This window comes from Lissotriton helveticus, chromosome 11 (assembly GCF_964261635.1).
Source record: "Lissotriton helveticus chromosome 11, aLisHel1.1, whole genome shotgun sequence".
NCBI classification, from domain to species: Eukaryota; Metazoa; Chordata; class Amphibia; order Caudata; family Salamandridae; genus Lissotriton; species Lissotriton helveticus.
Window position 1 is genome coordinate 309407172 of NC_136072.1, and position 23947 is coordinate 309431118.

Genomic DNA, 23947 nt, shown 5'->3' on the forward strand with positions numbered 1-23947 from the left:
GGACAGAGTATCTGAGTTAATCAGAACACTCCTACCCAGTCAACAGATCAGGGCTTGATCCATCACCGTTTTTTAGCTCACTGCACCATCCCAGTTCAGAACCTGGCTATATGCAAATTAGTCTGTCCCTGGCCCAGATGTGAGTCCCTTGCTCACTGCACCATCAGGATTCAAGCAAGCCGGGCCGAAGACGGCTGTAATGCCAGAAACCGGTCCCCAGAAGCTTGTTTCCTTTCCAGTAAAGAATTGGCTTGGTAGTTTGGTCTGCCCTGTTCCCATGATGCACTGGGACAGGGTCAGACTAATTTGCATATAGCCAGGTTCTGAGCTGGGATGGTGCAGTGAGCCAAAAAAACGGTGATGGATCAAGCCCTGATCCTTTGACTGGGTATGAGTGTTCTGTTTAACTCAGATGCTCTGTCCATCACCACCCCCTTTTCTGAATCGTTTTGGCCACTATAGGAGTGGCAGGGTATGCTCAGATGTGAGTCCCTTGCTCACTGCACCATCAGGATTCAAGCAAGCCGGGCCGAAGACGGCTGTAATGCCAGAAACCGGTCCCCGGAAGCTTGTTTCCTTTCCAGTAAAGAATTGGCTTGGTAGTTTGGTCTGCCCTGTTCCCATGATGCACTGGGACAGGGTCAGACTGATTTGCATATAGCCAGGTTCTGAGCTGGGATGGTGCAGTGAGCTAAAAAACGGTGATGGATCAAGCCCTGATCCTTTGACTGGGTATGAGTGTTCTGTTTAACTCAGATGCTCTGTCCATCACCACCCCCTGTTCTGAACCTGTTCTTACTGGACGGCACAGTTCTACATGGTGATATCAATCTCTTTCTGTCTGTTGAGATGTTCTTCCCTTGTTGCACTCAGGGAAGGGTCTTTGCTTAGCTTGCAGGGCTGTTCCTCACGGCTTTTCCACTTATATGTAGGCAGTGTCTAATTCTGTCTTTTTATGATGGTGTCTTCCACCATCCTCCTTCTTTATTCACAGATTTTATCATCCCTCGCACACTTTTTCCCTACTTTCACAGTGTTTTGTTGGTGGCTCCGTGTTGTGCCGCCGAAATGCTTCTCCAAAGAAAACTGACTTATGTGACCTCGCTGACATAACGTACGTGGACGACGTCAGGGCGGGGTCGTGTGGCACCATCCCCCGGCGCGTAGAGGTGTTGCTGCAAAAAATTTCCAGATCCAGTCTGACGCCTGGAGATATTCTAAGGAATCTATGACTTGACAACGTCTCTACCAGATACATTGTTACCGAAGGTAAGTAACTCGTACGTCAAGAGGCTCATCGCCTCTGGGCGTGGCTGGAACAACCTTTCAAGTTCTTTGAACGCCAGTACAGACAAACTCAGCTGTCTGTGCCTGTGGATCACAAATGGCTTCTTCACTCAGAGGTGGTGCAAGGTCTCTTTCAGCAGTCGGGAGAGCCTTAGTTAGATCTATTTGCCACTGAAGAGAATGCACAATGTCAGCAGTTCTGCGTGTTTGAGTCGCATGTGGAACTGCGGCCTTCAGTACGCCTTTCCACCTGTACCACTTCTGCCCCAAGTGCTGAAGAAGATCAAGCATGGCCGTGCCCAAGTCATTCTTGTGGCTCCGAAGGGGCGCGTAGAGTCTGGTACCCCAAGCTCGGGAGCATGGCCATTGATCCTCCGATCAGACTGCCCCTTCAGGAGGATCTTCTGTCACAGCAGCAGGGGACGGTTCTTCACTCGAAAATGTCCAGCCTCCACCTCCTTGCATGGAAATTGAGCGGCGATAGTTGACCGCTTTTAACCTTCCGCCCGAAGTCTGTAACGTCATCTTGGCAGCCAGGCGTCCCTCCACTAAGACGGTATACGCCTGTCAATGGAACTAGTTGGTGGCATGGTGCACAGCAAAGGCTGTGGATCCCCTCTCTGCCCCTTTTTCTGAGGCCCTCTTGTTCATTCTTTCTTTGGACCAACAGGGCTCTGCTCTGGGCACTCTCAAAGGCTATCTAACAGCCAGTTCTGATTTCCTTCTATTACCAGATTAGCCCTCTTTATTCAAGTACCCTATTGTCAATAGATTCTTTAAGGGCATTATTCATCTTTTTCCTCCATCTTCTTTCATAATGCCCCAGTTGGACTTGAATCTTGTCTTGATTTATCTTATGTGCGCTCGTTTAGAGCCCCTTCATAACTGTCCTCTCAGGCTCCTCACTCTGAAAACTGATTTTCTTGTTGCCATCACCTCTGCTCGCAGAGTGACTAAGCCTTAAGCTCTTTCTTCTAAGCCCCCTTTCTTCTCTGTGCATCCGGACAAAGTGGACAAGACCCTCGTTCCTTCCTAAAGTAGTTACACCTTTTCACATAGCCCAAACTATTACTCTGCCTACCTTTTTCCCACCTCTGCACCCCTCGTCCGCACTGAAGATTTCCGGGTTGATGATCAACTCTTCGTTGGCTATGTGGGTGCCAAGAAGGGCCGGGCTGTCCAAAAGTGTACCATCTCCTGATGAGTTGTTTTTCTATAAATATTTTTTACTCTTTAGCGAAAAAGGAGCCTCCAGTCGGGCTGCGTGCTCATTCCACTAGGGCTACGGCAGCAACTACTGCATTGTCAGGCGGAATCCCACTCATTGACATCTGCCAGGTGGCAACATGGGCATCTATGCACACCTTCAGCAGACATTACTGCCTGGACAGTCAAGTCCTGTGGGACAGCTATTTTGCCCGTTCTGTCCTCTGGGACTTTCTGGTGTGAACTTGGTTTGCTAACCCTTCTCCAGGGTTGAATGCAAAGTCAAGCGCACACAACCTGCATTGGTATATCAATTAAGTTTGGTGAACATTCAATGAAAAGGATAAGATTCAACTCCAATGTTTTTGACTTGTAAGATGTTTATTCATCCAATATGAGTATTAGTTTCACAAGAAAAACCAGCCGACACGTGTTTCGTCAAAAACGGGGTAAACCCGTGACTCTTCAGGGCTGTGGAGTGAAACCGGAACACTTACGGACTTCCTTCTACCTCGACATATCGAGCACAAGCTCCCAGCGAGGGCGAGCGGATTTGCTGCCCTGCTCCCACCGACCGTTCATCCGGCGTCGGTTTGTTTGCACCGCATCACATAACTATGACGCTCTAGAAGCATTTCCAAGACGCGTCTTCCTTTTTAGACACCCGATTAGGACCGGGTTGGAAATATCACCGGTCCGACGATACAGCTCTCTTCTTTTCACTCCACAGCCCTGAAGAGTCACGGGTTTACCCCGTTTTTGACGAAACACGTGTCGGCTGGTTTTTCTTGTGAAACTAATACTCATATTGGATGAATAAACATCTTACAAGTCAAAAACATTGGAGTTGAATCTTATACTTTTCATTGAATGTTCACCAAACTTAATTGATATACCAATGCAGGTTGTGTGCGCTTGACTTTGCATTCATGTACACAGAAGGTTGAAATCCTCTCCCCTTCTTTTCTCTGAGACAAGGGTTATCTCAGATCAAGAAGCACCAACCACCTAACTTTACAAACTACAGACTGACCACTACCTGTTGAGCGCCTCCACATTTCTGAACACTCTCATAACCCTTCGCTGAACTTTGCCCTTCTCCAGGGTTGGTATTGCTGGGTACCTATTCTAAGGTAAGGAATCTATAACTAACTGTTCTTTTCACATGTAAAAGTTACTTAACTTTGGTAATGATGTATCTGTAAGAGACATAGGTTAGTTATAGATTCCTTACCTCCTCACCCATCTTCCCTGCTCTGCGAACTGATTTGTGGGAATAGCGACTCCCTTACAGCCTTACAGGGCCCTAGTTGTGGCGCACCAGTGGTCAGTGTCGTTCATGGCTTTGCGCTTCTGGTGTTGAAAGTTGTGTCAGAACTGACATCAGCGCTCAGGGGTGGCGTCTAAGTAGGCACCGTGATGTCATCCCTGTGATCACAATGTGGACGTCAGATTCAGAGTCGACCGACGCCACCTACCAATGCACAGGTGTCCTGCTAAGAAAAAATCTCTGGATCCAGTCGACGCCTGGGGTAATTCTATGGTAAGGAATCTATACCTAACCTATATCTCTTACAGATATATCGTTACCTAAGGTAAGTAAGTTTTACTTACAGGTCAGTGAGTCCAGGACATTCGGGCTATGATCCTGTTGTTTCAATCTCAGTCCTGGGTCTCAATTTAACGGCTTTGAGACTTCTTGGCCTCCTACATTTTGCTAGTGGACTGTGCCAGATGGCCTATGCAGACTCTGCAGTGGAATCTGAAGTCTCAGTGGGCTCAGCACTTAGTGAACCTGTCTATCCAGATTTTGGAGGAGACTGCAAAATACATGCAGTGGTGCTGCTTGACTTCAATTGGACTGGTGGCAGACCCTTTTCCCTATTCCACCCAGAAGTGATGGGGGTGACTGATACGTCGCTGTTGGGTTGGGGAGGTCATATGGGAGAGTTGGATATTAGAGGACTATGGTCTTCAGCGAAAACTTGCATCCACATCAGTTTGTTGGGGTTGCAGGCCATTAGTTTGCTATTGAAGGCCTTCCTACCATCCATCAAAGGGAGGCTGATCCAGGTTCTCACAGACAACACAATAGTCATGTGGTACTCAACAAGTAGGGCGGAGTAAGGTAGTGGGTCCTCTGCCAGGATGACCTTTGCCTCTGGAACTGGCTGAGTCAGCAGAACATCTCACTGGTTTAGAATCACATTGTGGGATTCAGAGGAAATGAGGTATAGAATATGGTGTGGTTGTGTGACCTCACCGTGCAGTATACTACCAACCACTTTAGGACCACTCCGGTTTTGTTTGTTAAACCTTTGGTCAACCCTAAGAAGCTGTGGCTCTAAGCAGTCAGGCTTAAACAAAGTAAACAAAGGAAAAAGTGTAAAGCATATAAACAGCACCAAGACAATGGCAGATGAAAGAAACTCAAGATATCCAACACCAAAATAGAGTATATTTTAATGAATTTATAGACACACAAAATGAAAAAGATCCACCGGAGTGTTCTTGAGATATTGATTTCGATTTTACAAGCAACAATAAATCAAGACTTTTCACATAATTGTAAATAAGCATTGGTACATTCAATATATTGGACACACACACTTTTTCCAGAAAAATCTTTTACAGGTTGGTGTGCAGTGGGCAAGCAAGGTCCATCAAACCTTCCTCCTCAAGATAAGCAGTCTCCAGTCCAGTTCCAGCGTTAGTGGCCCTATGCCATTGGCTTCTATGGAATGGTCCTGATAAGGAATACAGGATGCTAAAGATGTTTAAGGATGCTGAGGATACTGTGCAGTAAACAGTGGTCTTCCGTGGGCTACTGCTTGGTCCATGGTGAAGGTGAGATGATTCTGGCTACAGGGGTCGATTTTCCGCAAAGTCCTCTCAGGGTCAGCAGAACTCCACTCGTCTCTGGACTACCATTTGCCCGGCATAGTGGTTACAACGGTTTCCCTCTTTTGGCGAGAAATGTCCTTTTGTGCATCCAAGCTGCACTTCACCAACTCTCTAGGGTCCAGCAGACAAGGGGGCCCTTATGGGGAGGAGGGCAGCTGTGGTCCTAGACCTTGCCTTGCCCTCGTTGGCAGTCTACACAAATATCTTAACTGGGGTGCTTAAACCAGGAGTCTCCCCCACAGAACCTGTGCTCACTATCTGATAGAGACATCTAGCCGCAGATTCGTTAACTTAGAATATCCCCGGCGTGAGACTGGATCCGGAAATCTTTTGCAGCAGCAGCTCTGTGTGCCGGGGGACGACACCACACAACCCCGCCCTGACGACGTCCTCGTACGTGACGTCAGTGAGGTCATATAAGTCCCTCCTGGCACACTGATATCAGTTTCTTCTTTTCTGCAAGCAACGCGGATCCGGAGTGAGCTCCTCTGGCCTGTTTTCAGGCCTCATTTTTGACGCTTCGCGTCGGGAACAGTGTGCGATGCCTTCGGGCTTTAAATCTTGTAATTCCTTTCGCGGCAAATGTCCACAACAGACCCGCATCTTATTTGTATGTGGTGTCTGGGCGAGCACCATGACTCCACGGATTGTGAAACCTGCCAATGTCTAAAACCAAAGTCTCGGCGGGAGCGCCGTATGAAGCTTCTATCGGCACAGCTGTCCCGGTCGGAGTTGTCTCGCCCCCCGGCCTCGTCATCGACTTCAGGTCCCTCCACTGTTGGGTTCCGCTGTCGATCGCCCTCTGGGGTCCAAGTCCGTCGTTCTCCACTTCGTAAGTCAAGGCGCTTGTCGCCTAGGTCCTCAACCTCACCTTCTTCTGTTGTCAGGGGCTCTGGTTCCCGGAACTTTCCAGACATGAGCTCCTGGCGGTCGCCCCCCCTCTATTCACCCTTTCTGGGTGTGGGGGCGACTCGGGCCCAAATGGAGGCCTATGATACGGCCTTGCAGGCCTCCCTTGGGTCCTCTCCCGTTCCTGGGGCGTCCTCGGGACCTCCTCTTCTTGTGGGGTCTCCGCCGGACTCGCCAGTGGGTTCGCCCCAGGCACCAATTGAGCCCTTGCCTCCTAGGAACCCAGAGGCTCCTCTGCCGCAGTGCGTTGCCCCGCGGGGCTACCTGTGGCATCGCAGGTGGTTTTCCGTGCTCATAACCTTGACTTGAGCACACCCCAGCCTTCTGGGCAGGCGACCGCCTGTCCGGGTTCGGGGCTGTTTCATCGCCAGAGGCTCGTCTCCTTGGCTCCGCCTCCGCTCCTTTCTCCAGAATCGGACCCCGCTCTGGATGAGGCGGAGCCGGCACCGGGGCGGCGCAGGAAGATTTCAATGCCAGCCCCGGCGACCTCTCCTTCTTCAGAGGGGGAGCTTGTCATAGTTTTGGCACCGACTCGATGGCATCTGACGAGGCACAATCGGCGCAGACACGTGTCGTTTCGACGCCTTGTCGACGCCGAGTTCAGGACTTCTATAGAGGCCTCTGGGTAGTGTTCTGCGCCACCCTTCCGCCGGCATCGCCGGAGCTAGTGTTACCAATGCCCCCTTGGAATTTGTGAAGCCTCCTCAGGAGCTCCCAGATCCAACAGGCTGTTCGCCTCCCAGGAGCCCCGTCAGGATCCTCATTCTTCCATGGGGCTCCCTTCTGGGGCATTGGGCGCACCCTCAGTGTCTTGGGAGGGTCAGCCTACAACCCTCCCCCACTGATGAGCTGTCTTCCCCTCCGCGGAGGGCTACAGAGGCTGGTGCAGCTTATTTGAGAGTGGTCTCTTTGGCCACCCGTATTTTGAATATTTAACCCCCCTCTATCCCCTTGTCAGTGGACCCCTTGCTTGAGGTCCTCCACAGTGGGTCCGGCAATGTGGAGCTGCTTTTGCCTTTTGAGGCTTCCCTTTATGATGCCCTCTTGGGTACCTGGTTTCCGACCTGCTTCAGGTGATCCGGTGGCTCGTTCAGTTTTGCGCCGCCCAGCTCCACATGATCCGGTCTGTCTTTTTGTGCACCCTGATACACAGGGGTTTGTGTTGCAGACTGCCTTTCCTTCTCTGCCCCCTCTAACGCTTCCTCCCTCTCGGGAGTCTAGGTTGCTTGAATCCTGGGGTAGGAACGTCTTTGCATCCACTAGTGCTGCCCTTCAGGCTTTAAATACCGTGTGTGTTTTGGCTCGGGCTACCTCTGCCCTGTGGGACTCTGCAGAGTCCTTACTTACTGCCACCTCCGAAGGTGCTACAGTTGATCTCCTTCACTCCAATCGGGATGGCCACGACCTGGCTGCATTCACAATCTGTTCAGCCTTAGATACTGCGGATTCTTTGGGCCGAGCCATAGCGAGTTTTGTTGCCTTAAGGTGTCGCGCTTGTTTGCGAGATAGTGTCTTCCCTGAAAATATCCGGGAACATCTAGTTGATTTACCCTTTGATGGAGTTTTGCTATTTGATGCTCACGCTGAGTCTGCGGTTTACCGGCTCCTGGCGTGCTTTTGTCCTCCACTTAGGTCCTTTTAGGCCTGTCTTCTGTGGTACTTGTTCATTTTGCATCCCTTAACATGGGCAAGTGAGCCTTTAGATGTGCTCTGTGTTGAACATGGGCAGTGAGCCTTAGGTCTTTCTTTTTATGTGATCAAGGGTGCTTACCCTTTTATTAGCATCACTTGGATGCGTTTTTCCTTTCAGTTGCCTGTTGGCCTTCTGTGGCCATGTTCCACAGGTTGCTGTGTCCTCTGCTTGTGGTTTTCAGCCGGTGGCTCAGCTCAGTATTGTCTTTACGGCCCGGAACTCTGTTCATGGGTTTGGTTCGTTGCTGCATTCTTTTGGCCTGGCTTATTGCCCTAAGAGGTGTCTTCTGGGGATCATACCCTTCTACCTGTCATTTTTATACTGGTATGGTGTGGCGCCAATCAGGCATATTGTCGGATATCTTCTATCCTTGACTTTTGCTCTTTGCGCTGCTGGGGTTGCTGTCTGCTGTTTTGCAACAGTTTTCCCTTTCTTTGTCACCCTGTTGCCGGTTCACATGCCTGGCGCTTTCTGTTGTCCCGTCGCAGTCCCGCCTCCCTTGTGGGGTATGGCTGTGGTATCTATTCTAAGTTAAGGAATCTGCGGCTAGATGTCTCTATCAGATGTACGAGTTACTTACCTTCGGTAACGATGTATCTGTTAGAAACGTTGTCTAGCCGCATGTTCTTAACACCCACCCAGCCTTTCCGTTCTGCAAGGACCTTGTATGGAAGTGTTCTCCGCTGGCCTCTTCAGTTGCCATTGGGTTATATCTTCAGGGGGTTTCGGTTGTTGCACTCCCCTGGGTGCTTTCATATACAGTCAACCTCTGCTGAGGGGTTTCTTTTCTGTTACATGGTGTCTTTGATTCACTGGAAGGTTTGATTTCCTCTCCAGTCCCTTCCCTTCAGTCTGCTCTACTGCCTCGGGGTCCTGGTCCCTTCGTGGTCATCCTCTTTGAGGGTCGATATTGATCTGTTTTCCTACCTCTGTTTTTGGAGGGGAAAGGCCAGTCTTCTCTTTCTTCCCTACAGTGGACTGTTGTTCTTTCTGTGTTCCGTTCTTAGTGGACAGCACAGTTCCACATGGCACTATCAGTCTTTTTTGTCTGTGATGTTCTTCCCTTGTTGCACTCGGGAAGGTGCCTCCGTTTGGCTTGCGGGGCTCTTTCTCACAGCCTCCACTTATATGTCTAGGTGGTGTCTATTCTGTCTTTAGGATGGTGTCTTTCACCATCATCCTTCTTTATTCACTGAATTTTCATTCCTCGCACACTGTTCCCATACTTTAACAGTTTTTAGTTGGTGGCTCCGCGTTCTGCAGTGAAAAGTTTCTCAGAAGAAAACTGACGTCAGCGCGCCGGGAGGGACTTATATGACCTCGCTGACGTCACGTACGAGGACGACGTCAGGGCATGGTTGTGTGGTGCCGTCCCCCAGCGCGCAGAGGTGCTGCTGCAAAAGATTTCCGGGTCCGGTCTCACGCCTGGGAATATTCTAAGTTAAGGAATCTGCAGTTAGACAACGTCTCTACCAGATACATCGTTACCGAAGGTAAGTAACTCGTACTTTAATGAAGCCCTCACAGATGTCCTAGTTGGAGAATGGGCCACACCCTGAACATGGGCTCCTGTGCACAGGACATTTGCCCGCCCCATCGCCGAGCTCCTGGGGATTTAGCTTTCCTCACCCAGCACCCCATCCCAGAAAATCTTGTTGTCCAGACATCCTCCTCCGAAGTCCTGGTACGTTCCCTACCACACCACTGAATAGGAAATGCAAGAAGCTTGATACCTTTGGCAAGAGGTTGTTATCTTCAGACATCATAGCACTGCGGTCGGTGAACATCGCCTGACTTTTAGGCACATACTCCCACACAGTTTGGGATTTGGTTGCACAAGTGCTGCCCATGATCTCGGAGAATGCCTGAGCCATACTCTCACAGCCTATTGCAGATGGCAGGGACACAGCAAAGTTCACCATTCGTTAGACTGGATCCGACCGACTTGCTAGGCAGGGTCATTGTGTCGTCTGTGGCACTCAGATACAATGCCTGGCTGAGATCCACAGGCTTTTTGGGGATGTCCAGGCATCCCCTATGGACATGCCTGTCGATGGTGCCCGTCTCTTGGGAGATAAGGCAGATGCAGCGTTGTAACGCTTTAAGGGCAGAGAAGCCGTCTCCAGGTACTTGAGCCTCTCTATGGTCCACGTCAACCCCATTCTGCCTTTCTCATCTTCCACGGCTAAGGTAGCGTCTCGCAACCGCGTCCATTTGCACCCAGCCACCAAGACCAACAGACTCCCCAGCCATTTTGTGACCACAGATGTGGTACCCGCAAGCCTTATGCGACACACAGAGGTCCACCCATTCAGACTTAACTCCCCTCCCTTGCCACAGCCTGAAAACCACTTTAGTTTGCCCTCATATCATCACATGCACCCAGTTGGTGGCAGGATCCGTCATCACCTGCCCCGCTGGCAGTCCATAAAATCAGACAAGTGAGTACTGCTGATTGGTCAGAGGGGTTACTCCATCGCTTGGCTGAAAAACCCTGCCACCCATGCCCCCATCCCCAGACCAGCTGACAGAAGACCACCTCTCTCTGCTCTGTTGGGAAGTTCAGTCTGTTTTTGCCAATAGGGCCAACATGAGGGTGCCTGCACCAGAAGTAGGTTGGGATTGGTATTCCTGCTACTTTCTGGTGCCCAAGAATAACAGAGGCCTTGGCCCTATATTAGACCTGCACCCTGTAATTTTCTTCCCGAAGAAGGAGAAATTCAAGATGATAATGTTGGCTTGGGTTATGTTTGCCCTAGACCCTGAAGACTGGATGGTAGCGTTGGACTTGCAGGACACCTACTTCTACATTCCTGCCCTGCCTGTCCACACTCACTATCTGCGGTACACGGTGGGCCACCAGCATTATCAGTTTGCTGTACTTCCTTTTAGCTTTACCAACTCCCCTCGCTTGTTCACCTAGGTGATGGCAATGGTTGCTGCACACCTGCGGAGGTCGAGGGTTCCAGTCTTCCCCTAACTTGTAGCTTGGATTTTGAAGGTGGGTTGGCCTCAGGTAATCTCCTACCTCCATACTACAGCAGACCTTCTTATCCCACTGGGGTCTCTATATACTTGCCAAAGTCGCACCTGACTCCTTCTCAGATGCTCCCTTTTATCTGAGCTGTTCTGGATACAGCGCAGTTTCGGGCCCATCTTCCGAATGGCAAGTCCAGGATATTCAGGCTATGATTCCAATGCTTCTGTCTCTATCATGGATTTTGGCAATACTGATTCTGAGGCTGCTGGGCCTCATGGCCTCTTGCATCCTGCTGGTAACACATGCCCGCTGGCACGCATGGGCTTTGCAGTGGGACATGCAGCATCAGGGTATTCTCTTCGACCTGGTCCAGATATCAGAGGGAAGTGCAAGAGACCTGCAGTGGTGGCTGATGAACACGATTGGCTCAGCACAAGCCCCTCTCCTGTCCCCACCCAGAGCTTACTGTAGTGACAGATCCATCTGAGAGAGGTGGAGATCAGAGGACTCTTGTCTGCAGCAGAGTTTCAGCTCCACGTAAATCTTTTAGAGCTGCAAGCGATACAACTGGCATTGAAAGCCTTTCTTTCTTCGTTTGAGGCAAAGTAGTTCAGGTGTTCATGGACAACACCACAGTCATGTGGTATTGCAACAAGTAGAGCAGAGTGGGGGCTAGACCCTGTGTCGAGAGGCTCTGCGTCTCTGGACATGGCTGGAACATCAGGGCATTTGCCTGGTGTGTCAACATTTGGCAGGTTCTCTGAACACTGGAGTTGACCCTCTTAGCCATCGGTGCCTAGCGGATCACGAATGGTGGCTCCATCCAGAGGTGATGAAAGGTCTTTTCAGAGATTTTGAATTACTTGGGTTAGATGTGTTCGCCCCTGCTGAGAATGCACAATGTCAGAGCTTCTGCTTGCTGGAGTTTTCTAGGCGACTCTCTCTTGGAGACGCTGTTCATCTCAAGTGGACCTCAAGCCTCCTGTACACCTTTCTGCCAAGACTACTCCTACCCAGAGTTTTCAAGATCAGGAACGATAGGACCCAGCGATAGGGCCTAGCTAGTTCTTGTGTCCCCCATATTGGGCACGGGGAGTATGGTTATTAGAACTCCTGAGCACTGGTCCTTGGATCAGGTTTCCCCTTTGGGATGATCTACTGTCACAACAACAGGACAGGGTCCTGCACACGCTCTGCCTTCATGCATGGAGATTGAGAGGTGGAAGTTGACAGTCTTTGACCTTACTCCATAAGTCAGTGATGTCATTCTGGCAGCCAGACTTTCCTCAGCTAAAACAGTATATGCCTGCTGTTGGGTCAACTTTGTGGCTTGGTGTGCTCCCAAAACGGTTGATTCCCTTTCTGCACCTTTGTCTGAAGTTTTGTTATTTGTTCTCTCGTTAGCCCGGCAAGGCTCTGGTTTGGGCACTGCTAAATGGTATCTTTTGGCCATTGTCGAGGTTCTTGTGGCTGCTGTGCCAACTCTCCCTGTTTAAGTGCCCTGTTGTGACTCGTTTTCTTAAAGGGCTACAACACAGGTTCCCTCCAACAGCCTTCATAATGCCCCAATGGGACTTAAATCTTGTTCTACCTTTTTTGAATCTGTTTTCCCTTCATATCTGTGCATGATTAACCTCTGCATTTGCTGACCATTAAACGGTATTCCTAGTGTAGATTACATTGACCAGGAGGGTTAGCGAACTGCAGGCAATCTCTGTGCACTCTCCTTATACAACGTTTTTCCCAGATAAACTAGTTCTGAGAACATGTGCCTCTTTTTTTACCGAAATTAGTGACACCTTTTCATGTAGGCCAGACCATCACACTGCCGACCTACTTTGCTCGGCCTTACCCTCCAAAGAAGAGCAGAGACTCCACCACCTGGACCCAAAAAGAGTGTTATTGTTCTACATTAATTATACCAAAGACTTCCGGGTCGACGAGCAATTCTTAATTGGGTTTGCTGGGTCAAAGAAAGGAAGGGCTGCGCAGAAACATACCATCTCAAGACGGATTCTGCTCAGTATTAAAATCTGCAACACACTGGCCAAGAAGCAACCTCATGACTGCTTGCATGCTCATTCTACCAAAGTTGCAACACCAGCGTTAACGCGCTGAGTCCCGGTCTTGGACATCTGTCAGGCTACAATGTGGGCATCTCAGCAGACGTTTGCCAACCACTACGGCCTGGACAGTCAAGTCCATCCTGACGGCCACTTTCCCCGTTCAGTCCTGCAGGAATTCCTGTTCTCAATCTGTTCGCAGACCCACTTCTAGAGAGATATTGCTTGAGTATCTGTTCTAAGGTAAGGAATCTGCATCTAGAAGTCTCTATCAGATGAAAAAGTTACTTCGCTTCAGTAACGCCTTTTCTGATAGAGACTCTATGTAGCTGCAGATTCCTTATCGTCCCTTCCATTATTTCCGCTCCGAAAACGGATTACTCCATATAGGGTATACCTTTTGAAGTCCTTAGTGTCTACACATTGCTCTAGCAGCAACTTTTGGTGCTCTGCGCTTCTGGCTGGAGAGTCACTTTTGTAGGCACTGAGTATATCACTACCACCGTGGCAGACACAGAGCAGAATAACACCACCTACCTGTGTGCCGAGGTACTGCTCAAAAGTTTCCGGATCCAGTCTGACACCTAGGGATCATACTAAGGTAAGGAATATGCAGCTAGATAAGAGTCTCTACTAGAAAAGGTATTACAGAAGGAAGTAACTTGTTTGTTAACACGTATGCGTGTTGTGGTTCCCAAGAAGGCTCTCTCAGAGATGCAATCCACTTGGAATGTTGCACAGAACCTCCCACTCACTGCCTCTTCTTCCCTGAGTTTACAATAAGATCAGAAAAGACTATACCCACATCATCATAATGGTTTCGGATTGGACCCGGAGAGTGTGGTACCTATAACTTCTGCCCATGAGCATCTGTCCTTCTATTAGGCTGCCGGTTTAAGAGTATCTTCTGTCACAGCAGCAGGGCAGGGTCCTACGCAAGCTACACCTCTATGTATAAAGATAAGGCGGTTACAGTTAACTGCCCCCAATCTCCCGCCCAAGTACTGGAAGTCATTCTAGCTGCCAGGCTTCCATTTACGAAATCTATTTACATTGGGACTAGTTTGTGGCCTGGTGCAGTTCCCACCACACAGACCCATTACAAGCAGAGTTGACGGATCCATTTTTCTACTGTCTTTGGTCCAGCAAGGAGTTACCATAGGCACATTTAAAGGTACTTGTTGGCCCTTTTGGCCTTTTTGCATTCTTCAGACCAACTGTTCTTGGTTAAATCACCTGTTGTGATGTCTTTCCTTAAAAGTTTCATGCACATGTTCCCACCCTAACCTTTTGTAATGCCACTGCAGAACCTTAATTTGGTCCTCACTTTCCTGATGTGTATTCCATTTGAACCGATGTACAGCTGTCCTTTGCTCCTTCTTACATTGCAAGCAAGTCTTCTAAAAGTAATAACCTCAGCTTGTCACACAAGTAAGCTTCAAACTCTGTTTATTCACTCTCCCTACAGCAACATTTTTTCCAGAGAAACTAGTGTTGCTGACTAGAACTATGTTTTTGCCGTTGTGACGTCCTTTCATGTTGAACATTACATTGCCCTTTGGGCATTCTTTGCTCCTCCTCACCCTTCAAAAGAGGAAGAGAAGCTCCACAATCAGAACCGCAAAGAAGATTTCAGCTTTTACATCCATTGTACCAAACACAATTGACTGTATTATCTGCTCTTTCTGGTGTTGTTTGGCAGAAAGATGGGTGAGGCAGTGCACAATAGGACTATATCAAGGTAGACATTTCTCCATCTAGACATCTGCTACTTTTTGACCAAGAAGCAACCCCCAGAGGACCCATTTCACCAGAGCCAAGGTTCCTACCTCTGTGTTGACTTGCAGAGTGTCTGTTCTGGACTTCTGTCAGGCTGCAGCTTGGGCATCACTCCAAACATTCATGAAGCACTGCTGCCTTGATAGTTGGGTCCAGTAGGAAGGGCACTTTGCTCATTCAGTCCTGCAGGATTTTCCGGTTTGAGCCATTTCACAGGCCCACCACCTTTAGAGGTACTGCTTTGGCATCTGTACTGCTCTAGCATCTGTTTACAAGGTGAGAAATGTGTAGTTAGAAGTATCCATCAGGATATACCTCTCCGGTGGATTCTATTTCTAACTGCAGATTCCTCACTGCCCTCCCTCCTCTGTTCTGTGGCATGGACTCTTTTCACAGTCCTTAACCCCTTCGACGCTGATGACGAGCTCAGCTCGTCATGAAGTACACCTCTCGTACGCTCATGACGAGCTGAGCTCTTCATGAACCGCGGGATTTTCGAATCTTCAGCGCACAGCGGGAAAATGCGCCGCACCGATGGTGTTAAAAAGACGCCAAATTGGAGATCTGCACAATGCCACTTCTGATCAGTGTAGGAGAGTAGGGTCTGCAATCCTATGATCACCCAGATTTTTGCTTTTTGCTTCACTGGTTTACGACTTTCCCTGGCTGTGGGCCTGCTAATCAGACCCACAGCCTAGCTGTTCTCTCTACTCCAAATTGTACCCAGGTACTGAATTGGCACTGGGCCCTCTCCAAGTCCCTGTACCCAGGGCTGAGGTGCACCCAGAAGACTCCCAGGGGCTGCAGCATGTATTATGCCACCCCTGAGTTGACTAACTAAATCAGACACAACTGGCTGCTTGACAGCTGGGGCAAGGTGGTGTAATCACCCTTTGCTATAGATATAGTATTCCTATATCTAAACCTAAAATGGACACATATATTCCTATCAGTCACTCCTATGGCAGGCCTTAACAATCCTGAAGGCAGAGTGCATGGAATAATGTGAAATGGTGCTCTGGCATGAGCTGAGCCCGTTTGCAGCTTGCGGAACCAAGTCCTAATAGCTGTTCCATGATAACGCTATACCATATACTCTTAAGTGCATTATGTACCTCGCGGTCATATGCTAACTTTGGTATAACATTATCAAAACATGTCGAGTAAGGTGTCATACGAATTGGAATACTAACCCCTCGCCAATTCTGGCGACGGGGTTAGCATTCCACCCTTCTAGAGTGACACGGCATGTTGGTAACCTGTAACCCCGGTTAAAGTCAGACATAGCCTCAGCTCCACAAGATGGATGCTGCCACGAGACACAAGTCTGCCCTCCTGCTGCTGGGAGTCCTCCCAGCCCAGGAGGCAAGGACAAAGGGTTTCCTGCCATGGGCGGTGCCAGCACCGTCCCAGACAGGATTTTGTGTATCCTAGGTAGGCAGGGCTTTAGAGGAAGGTGACTGCAAGTGGCACCCCGGTGCTCACTGTGCATAGGCCGGCTTGAACCAGTTCCAGGGGCACTCCAGCCCCTGATCTGGGGAAAGCCCGCCAAAGGAGAGGGGTGTAACCACCCCCCTCCTAGTCCCACCCATAGGGCAGGACTTAGTCGCGTGCCAGCCCCTTTTTGCAGGATAAAGGTAGGAACTGGCCCCCTTCCAAATTAGATCAATCTTTGAATCCTGAACCGACTTTCTACGAGAGGAACTCAAGACTCTTCCTAAGATTTCTCCCTTGTGACTAAGGAGTAGTCACCCTGCAGCAGCAGGCACCAACCAAGCATCACGGTCTGCTGTAAGTCTCTCCTCCGGATCAAGACTGCCCAGCACGACGAGAACCGGCTTCCCTGGCACCTCTGACCTCAACCTGCATCATCAGCCCAGCTGTGATCCGTGGGTGTGACGAGACCTCGAGGGACCGGCCATCTTTGAAGACTGCACGACGCTTGTCCAGCACGACCACCGAGTGACCCTCGACTGAGTGCTTTGGGGTAAGAGAAGCCCCGACCCTGAGCAGCTCCAGCACCGAAGTTCAGCCCCCCTGCATCCACGAGATCTGCGTGGGGCCCTTCTGCTCTTGGCTGCTCACCGCGTTGTCCAGGTCACTTGCCCGTTGGCTAGTGGCCCTCTTACGACGCTTCACGACGACAAACACCGCTGGTCTGGTTGCTCCAGACTAGCCCTTGCTCCCCTCCAAAAGAGGAGCACCCTGGACCCTCCTGGTCCACTCCAGACTCCATTTTAAGTCCACCGCGTGGGCTTGCATTTGCCAAGACTTGTTGCCCCAATCCTGGGTCCAGCGACGTCGACAGCAGATACCTTCGTGGGACAGCTCGCACCTCCATCCTGGTCGCCGACAACGCCTCCTGGTCCGAGAGACTGCAGAGCCCAGCAGCGCCCACTCACCTGGTTGAGGTGACTTCGTCCGGTACCACTCTGGTGCCCACCTAAATCACTGGCTAGTGATTCAGAACTTGGTCCCCTCTGCTTACAGGTCTTCTTCTTCCCTGATCCAGGCTTGGATCACCACGAACTTCTTCACTGGCCGCCTGCCAGCAACTTCTTTCTTCAGGCTCCTGGTTCTTCAACGAGGGTTTCCGACGCAACTTGAACCCTATGCAGCCGCAACCCCTGGGCTAGGTAAACTGAGTACTCCGGTGCTCCAGCATAGCCCAACACCCTAAGTGTTCGGATCCACTCTTGTTTTCGACCCACCTAGTCGGGTTCGCCCGAGAACAGTAACTTTGTGATTGCTAGTATCCATAGACTTGTTCCCGCATTACGCGTGAGAGTTCCCACTCTGCACACGGCGTCCCTAGGCCTCCTGCTTCTAATCTAAGGGTTCAGCATTGTAGGCCTAGCGTTTCTACAGTCTAGAAAAGTATTACTTACCTGCTAGTAACTTCGCATTCCACTTCTTGTGTATATGGTTTTTCGTGCCCCTCGGGCATTTGTGTAAATTGTGCGACTTTCAGTATTTCTCTAAGAGTTTTGTTGTGTGCTTAGCTCCCTGTCTCATAAAGAGCCAGGGTAGTCCTGTTATAAATAAATATACTTTATTTTTGATAACAACTTGTGTGGTGTCCTTTCACTTGGTGTTCAAGGGGTAATGTGATGGTAAAACAGCTGGCTTAACACGCCCTCTAGAGTCTTAGCCTTAGACTGCTCGTATCCATGCTACTAGGATAGCTGGTCTATCAGGTTGACTTACAACCAATCATCAATAAGGGTTGTCTGGACTGATACATAGTGATCACTAGAATAGTGAGCACTGCATATCAGGCCAACTTCTCACAATCAGTTAATAAGCTCTGTGTCTAACAGAGCAGACAGAGTTAAGAAAGAAACTAACATCAATGTGCAGGGATTATATCTGGTTCAAGTGCCACTTGCAGGGCCAGATTAAGCCACAGTGGAACAGAATAATGCCACCTATCAGCGTGCAGTAGCAATGCTAATACAAATCTTTGGATCCAGTCTGGTGCCTGGGTGTATCCACAAGGCGAGGAATCTGCAATTAGAGTATCCACCAGAAAGCGCCTTACTGAAGGCAAGTAACCTGTTAATTGTGTTAAGGGTTTGTGGGCAAAACCTCAAATACTAGCATAATGTCAGGATCAGTCCATGATGAGACAACCTTTCCTGAGCACCTGTTCCTTTAAAATGACACCAATAACCAAAATAGAATGGCATTCTGAGAAGTGAAACATGCCCAATTTGGCTTGGAGTGTAAACACATCCATGGTCCAGTCACCCCAGCAGTCTATAGTGATGAAAATTATTGACAGCTGTGTGTGTAGAACCTCATCTCAGTTGCCTCCCTATTTTTCTGTGATGGAATTATGTCATCTTCTGCTGCTTTTTTATAGATGACACGTAGTAATTAGTAAAGTAGTGAGTTTGAGAGACAGTTTAAACTCAAATGTGAGTCAAAACGACTTGAGATTATGATTTTGTGATTTACAGACAGGTGTCATGCTCCTTCACATTTGTTTGGTTTCAGATCAAATGATGAACAATGCACAATTTCTTTTTGCAGTGGCAACGAGCTGTGAGGGTGAGAAAATTATTACTTGAAATTGCTGAGAAGAATCCCAAATTCAACAGTGTCTGTCTACTAACAACCAAGCATGTTATGTATTGGTGTCGCCATCATGGTTACACACCACCCGACTTGGAAAGTTTAAGAGACAAAGAGGAGTCCATTGAAGACGTTCTCACACAGATTGACAGTGAGCCAGGTAAACACATACAAAATGTGTGATGCAGATTTCATAATCGAGTAGTGCCAAGTAAAAAAAAAAAATACAATTTTCGTTGGCCTTTCAAACGTTTTGTATCTAAACCAAGCCTCAGGATGATGAGGATATTTGGCAATTTTATGTACTTGCAACGGCAGTGAACAACGTACAGGTCTTTAAAGGGGCCATCTGGTGAGTAAGGTCACAATATGCCTCAAACCACAAGCAAACTTTATCAAGAAAAGCAACATTCTAGAATGCTTATTGTTGCTGATGGTCAGTAATGCAGAAATGATTAAAGCGAATTGTCTTATCTCTCTACTCGATTGTCTCTTTGAAGTAGTAGTCATGTGCTGGGTGAAGCCTTCCTGGGCAAGATTTTGATCTTCTGTCTGTATTGAAGAAAAAGCAAGTTGAGTTCCAGTTTTGGAAGCACTCTCAGAACTGAAAAGAGCAAGATCTTTGTCCGAGGTTGACAAATGGGGACAAGACTGTGAAGGACTCCTGCATAAACAAAATAATGAAGTCTAACTCCTCATGAAGGCTAGTCTGAATTTGAGAATCCACTTACCCTATCAAAATATTTTTTTCCTGTATTTCAGTAATGAGAACAGCATTGACTAAGCTGTGGGTACCCAATTCTCATCTCATTTGGCGCTTATAAAATCTCCATCTGAATGAGATTGTTCCTGCACATTCTTTATGTCAACATACTTCCCATGGACCAGAGTGGAGTGTGAATTTTTTTGAACAAGCTGGTGACGTCTTCAAATGAGGGAACCGAAGCCAACAAGTCTTTTCATCAGTTTTCATTTTGACCACTTTTTGCATTTTTTTTTCTATTGAGGAAGATGTCTCCTCCTAAATGTTCAGGCTTCAAACCCTGTGCTTCCTGTTGCAAACCTATTTCTTTGACAAACATACTTTTGGATTGCTTATGGTGGCTCCAGAAATCCCACAACAACACTTGTTGTGACCTTAGCTCCCAAATGGGCCCACCATTACTCCCCCCCCCCCCCCCAATCAAAAGATCTTCCTGAAGAGAAAGGTAAATTTATTTATGGTGTCAGTGAAATGAGAGTCAACATTTCCTTCTAAACGCAGAACTTGTTCCCACACTTACTCATGGAGCTACGCGTCCCACAACTGGAAGAACCTGTAAGATCAAAGAAATTATCTTATTCTTCAAACTGATTCCAATCCTGGAGCCATTCCCACTTGTAAGCCCCCCACCCCCTATATATTGTGGCTTCCGTGAGCGACCCCATTAAAAAAATGCGTTTAAAAAGGACACATTTTTGCAAATTCTCCTTCTGATGTGCCTTCTCGTTCCTTCATGGTGCTTTGTTGATGGGTAACACCTTATTTAGGGGCTTGTTGGGTGTAATCAAACTCATCCCTAACAAGGTCACCAAGTCTTGAGCTATCGATAAGGGTAGGAATCCGCCATTGGATATAGTTTCCACAAGAAATGTTGTTACCGTAGTAGATAATCAACTTTTTTATCACCCTTATGATCAGTATGGCACTTTGCTGCTGAGAGAGTAAATGGGAACAAGGAATCCTCAAAAACTCTGAAATGCTATATACATTGCACAACCCCCTCTGTGTTCGAGAAACAATGCTACCTCGCTGTCTTTTTGTTTCCCACGACCCATGTTCTTATGTGGTCAATAAAGTATACAATGAAAGGAAATATTCCTAGCTGATCCTACGAGCACACATAGTTTTGTTAAAAATCTTAACAAAAGTGCTTTGCAGCTAAAGTTGATGGCACACCTGATTCTCCACTGTATGAGCTTTTACTGACCACAACCATGCATTTACACAGTTCTTTCCTTATCATAGGTTAATTCCATGAGTTCCAAAAAACGTAATTGCCTTAGTACGCCCTTGTCCTATGTTGAGACATCAGTACACTGCTATTTGGCAAAAACTGTCAACAATAGTCTCAGTGTCAAAATTCCATACAATATCAAAGACATAAGTATCAATCAGTCTTAATATTTGTCTGCAGAATGAGTCTGTCAGTTAAAGAGGAGACTGCTTCTGAACCTTTAAGGTCTTATTTTCCAATCCGTGAATTAAAACCTTTCCTCTCCTCCTTCACCAAAGAGATCCACATCATCATATTTTTTTACCATTATCGACAATTACTTCTGTTGTAGGGGATCTCTGTGTATAGTCATAACCATGTGAATAGTCCCGCCCATGTGCGTGGACCGCAGAGCAATCGAAATAGTCTCTTAAGTTGTCCTCTTCTGCAATCCTGCATAGACACTTAAGAGAAAATAAAGACAAATAATGCAGCCTGACATTAACAAGGCTACTCTGGCCAGTACTTCTTCCTGAAGTGAAAAATGATAGCCAGATAACACTGAAATGTTAACATTTTGCTAAGTTTCACACATAGAGAAACTCCCCTTCACAAAAATCCTTTGTCATGATAGAGAGGAAGGGTTGGACAGACAAGCCCCATAGGCTGCCATTATGTGTCTGTAAAAGGATGCCGGGTCTTTAAGGAACCCTCCAGAGACCCTCGGTATCCCATGATGCACAGCCAAAGGCTAGTTACTTTCAGTTCTTTTTTTCGGCTCCTGCTAGCAGGACCCTGGAGCATTGAGCTCTACCTTTAGTGGTATATCTTCAAATATTTGAGCTTTTGTGATAGTTTCACTCGACGTCTGGGGCCTTTACCTTCCTTTTGCTGTTTTTTGGGGCAGTTTAGCCACTTTTTTCTTGTCAAAATGCCATCTTTATTTGACAAGTGCCCAGACTGTGGCAGGAACAAGGCAAGTCAGACTCTCACAGGGTTTGTATACTCTGTCTTCCTTCATCTCATGTTCCTGACTCCTGTGTCATCTGCAAATCATTCTCCAGGAGGACCCTGTGTGTGACAGGGAGAAGATTCGTCTTCAAGGCCTGGAGCAGAGAAAAAAATCAGGCTGCAGGTGGGACATCTGGGCTTTGAGAGAGCCTTTCCTCTTTCACAACCCATGCGTCGGCCTCTCGGGGGCTCCCCAGTCGAAAGAAGGCTCAGAAACGACGCATGTCCCGGTCGACGTCAAAGGCGACGACGTCGAGGCCAGGTATGACTACCATATGCTCCACGTCGACCCAGGGCTCTGGGTCTAAACGACGTCGAAGATCAACGTCTAAGGGAAGGACGTCGAGACCTCGGACGAGGTCGACGTCGAAGGCTTCAGGACGACGTCGACACATCGCTGTCGATCTGAGTCCAGGAGACATCGGCACTCGCCGTCGAGGCGACACTGCCGTTCGCCGTCGGCGCGCAGGTCGCCGTCGCCGAGATCAATGCCGTCGAGGAGAAAGTCAACGTCGAGAGGAAAGTCGACGTCAAGAAGACAGTCGATGTCGAGATGACAGTCAATGTCGAGAAGACAGTCGACGTCGAGAAGAAAGTTGACGTCGAGAAGCCATCGGAGCTCGTCTTCGGGAAGACTATCACCCTCTGTGGTCAGCATCTCTACTTCTGGGATTTCAAGGTCAAGACGGCGTTGACGTTCACCGTCCAGGGGCACTGCTCCCAGAGCTTCCTCTTCAAGGCCTGCCCGCAAGCGGAGGCGGGTGATTCATACTTCAGACTCCTCCAGGACCTATTCTCCAACCAGGTCACCGGAATCAGCTCAGCCAGTTGCTCCTCGTCAGTCGCCGCTGCGACCTAGGACGCCTCCTCCTCCCCGCCTGCCGACTCCACCACCGCCGCCTCCGCCGCTTCCTCGGCCGCCGGCAGCTCAACCTGTGCCAGTGGTCCCGGCGGTGCCAAGAAGGCCAAGATCCCGATCACGGCCGAGGCATTGCTCTCGCAGCCAGCGCTGGTCTTCAACCAGATCTCGCCGTCATCGCCACGCGCGGTCACGTTCCAGGTATACTAGGGACACCGAGTCCTCAAATGCGGGAAGATATTCGCCGACTGTAGGATTCCCCACCTCCTTTGTTGGATAAATTCAAACTGTGCTGCGAATTGAAGGAGTTCATTCGTAAAATCAAACTGGAGATATTCTTCAAAGACAAGGAGCCAATGAATACTACTAACAGCAACACAGGACTGAGAAAAAAATCAAGGTTTACCCTGCCTTCCAGCAGCATGCTAGTAGAACTTCTAGCATTTGAAAAAGCTGTCCTTAAAGAAGTCACCGAAATAGATCCCAGAATAAGGACTTTTCATTACACCAGCAAGAGAGAGATGGAAGCGATTCAGCAACTATCAAAAGAAACATCTGTGACTATAAAACCAGCGAACAAGGGGGGCACCGTTGTGGTGTAGGATACAGCAGACTACAATGCGGAATGCCTCCGCCTCCTAGCAGACCGAAGAAATGATGAAATTATTGAGAACGACCCAACAGAACGTTTACGTATTGAGATCGCCAGTCTGCTGGAGGAATTACTGACTAATGATTGGATGTCCAGAAAAGAGGCTGATTTCCTCAAGAACAAAGATCCCACTATCCCCTACTTCTATACGATCCCAAAGATCCACAAGACCATGGTAAAACCCCCGGGCAGACCTATTGTCTCTAGGATAGGTTCTATCCTAGAGCCACTGTTTAAATTTGCGGATGCTTTTTTTAAGACCATTAATACAACAGACAGACACATACCTTCAGGATACTAAAGCTGTCCTCTGTCTTATTAAAGATCTACATTTCAACCCCATGACCCACATACTGGTGGGGCTTGATGTAGAAAGTCTTTACACCAGTTTGCCGCATAAAGAGACCCTAGAGATCTTAGAGGAGGTCCTGTTCCAGGAAACATGGCATCATATTTACCTTTTTCCCTTGTGGGATTACCCCGAATAGATCACAAATTAAGCATATTTTGCTTTTAGGAAAGTATGTAGTTAAAAAAACAAAAAAACATTT

The 23947-nt window shown here is 48.4% G+C and overlaps 1 protein-coding gene across 2 annotated transcripts in view; it reads left to right on the forward strand.

Annotated features, from left to right (window-relative positions):
- YEATS2 (YEATS domain containing 2) overlaps positions 1-23947 on the forward strand; it is a 1326518-nt gene that overhangs the window by 1051335 nt on the left and 251236 nt on the right. For both annotated transcript variants that reach the window (XM_078665556.1, XM_078665557.1), the window contains exon 26: positions 18857-19058. In XM_078665556.1, coding sequence (XP_078521682.1) covers positions 18857-19058 — 202 coding nt within the window. The remainder of the gene's footprint in view (positions 1-18856; positions 19059-23947) is intronic.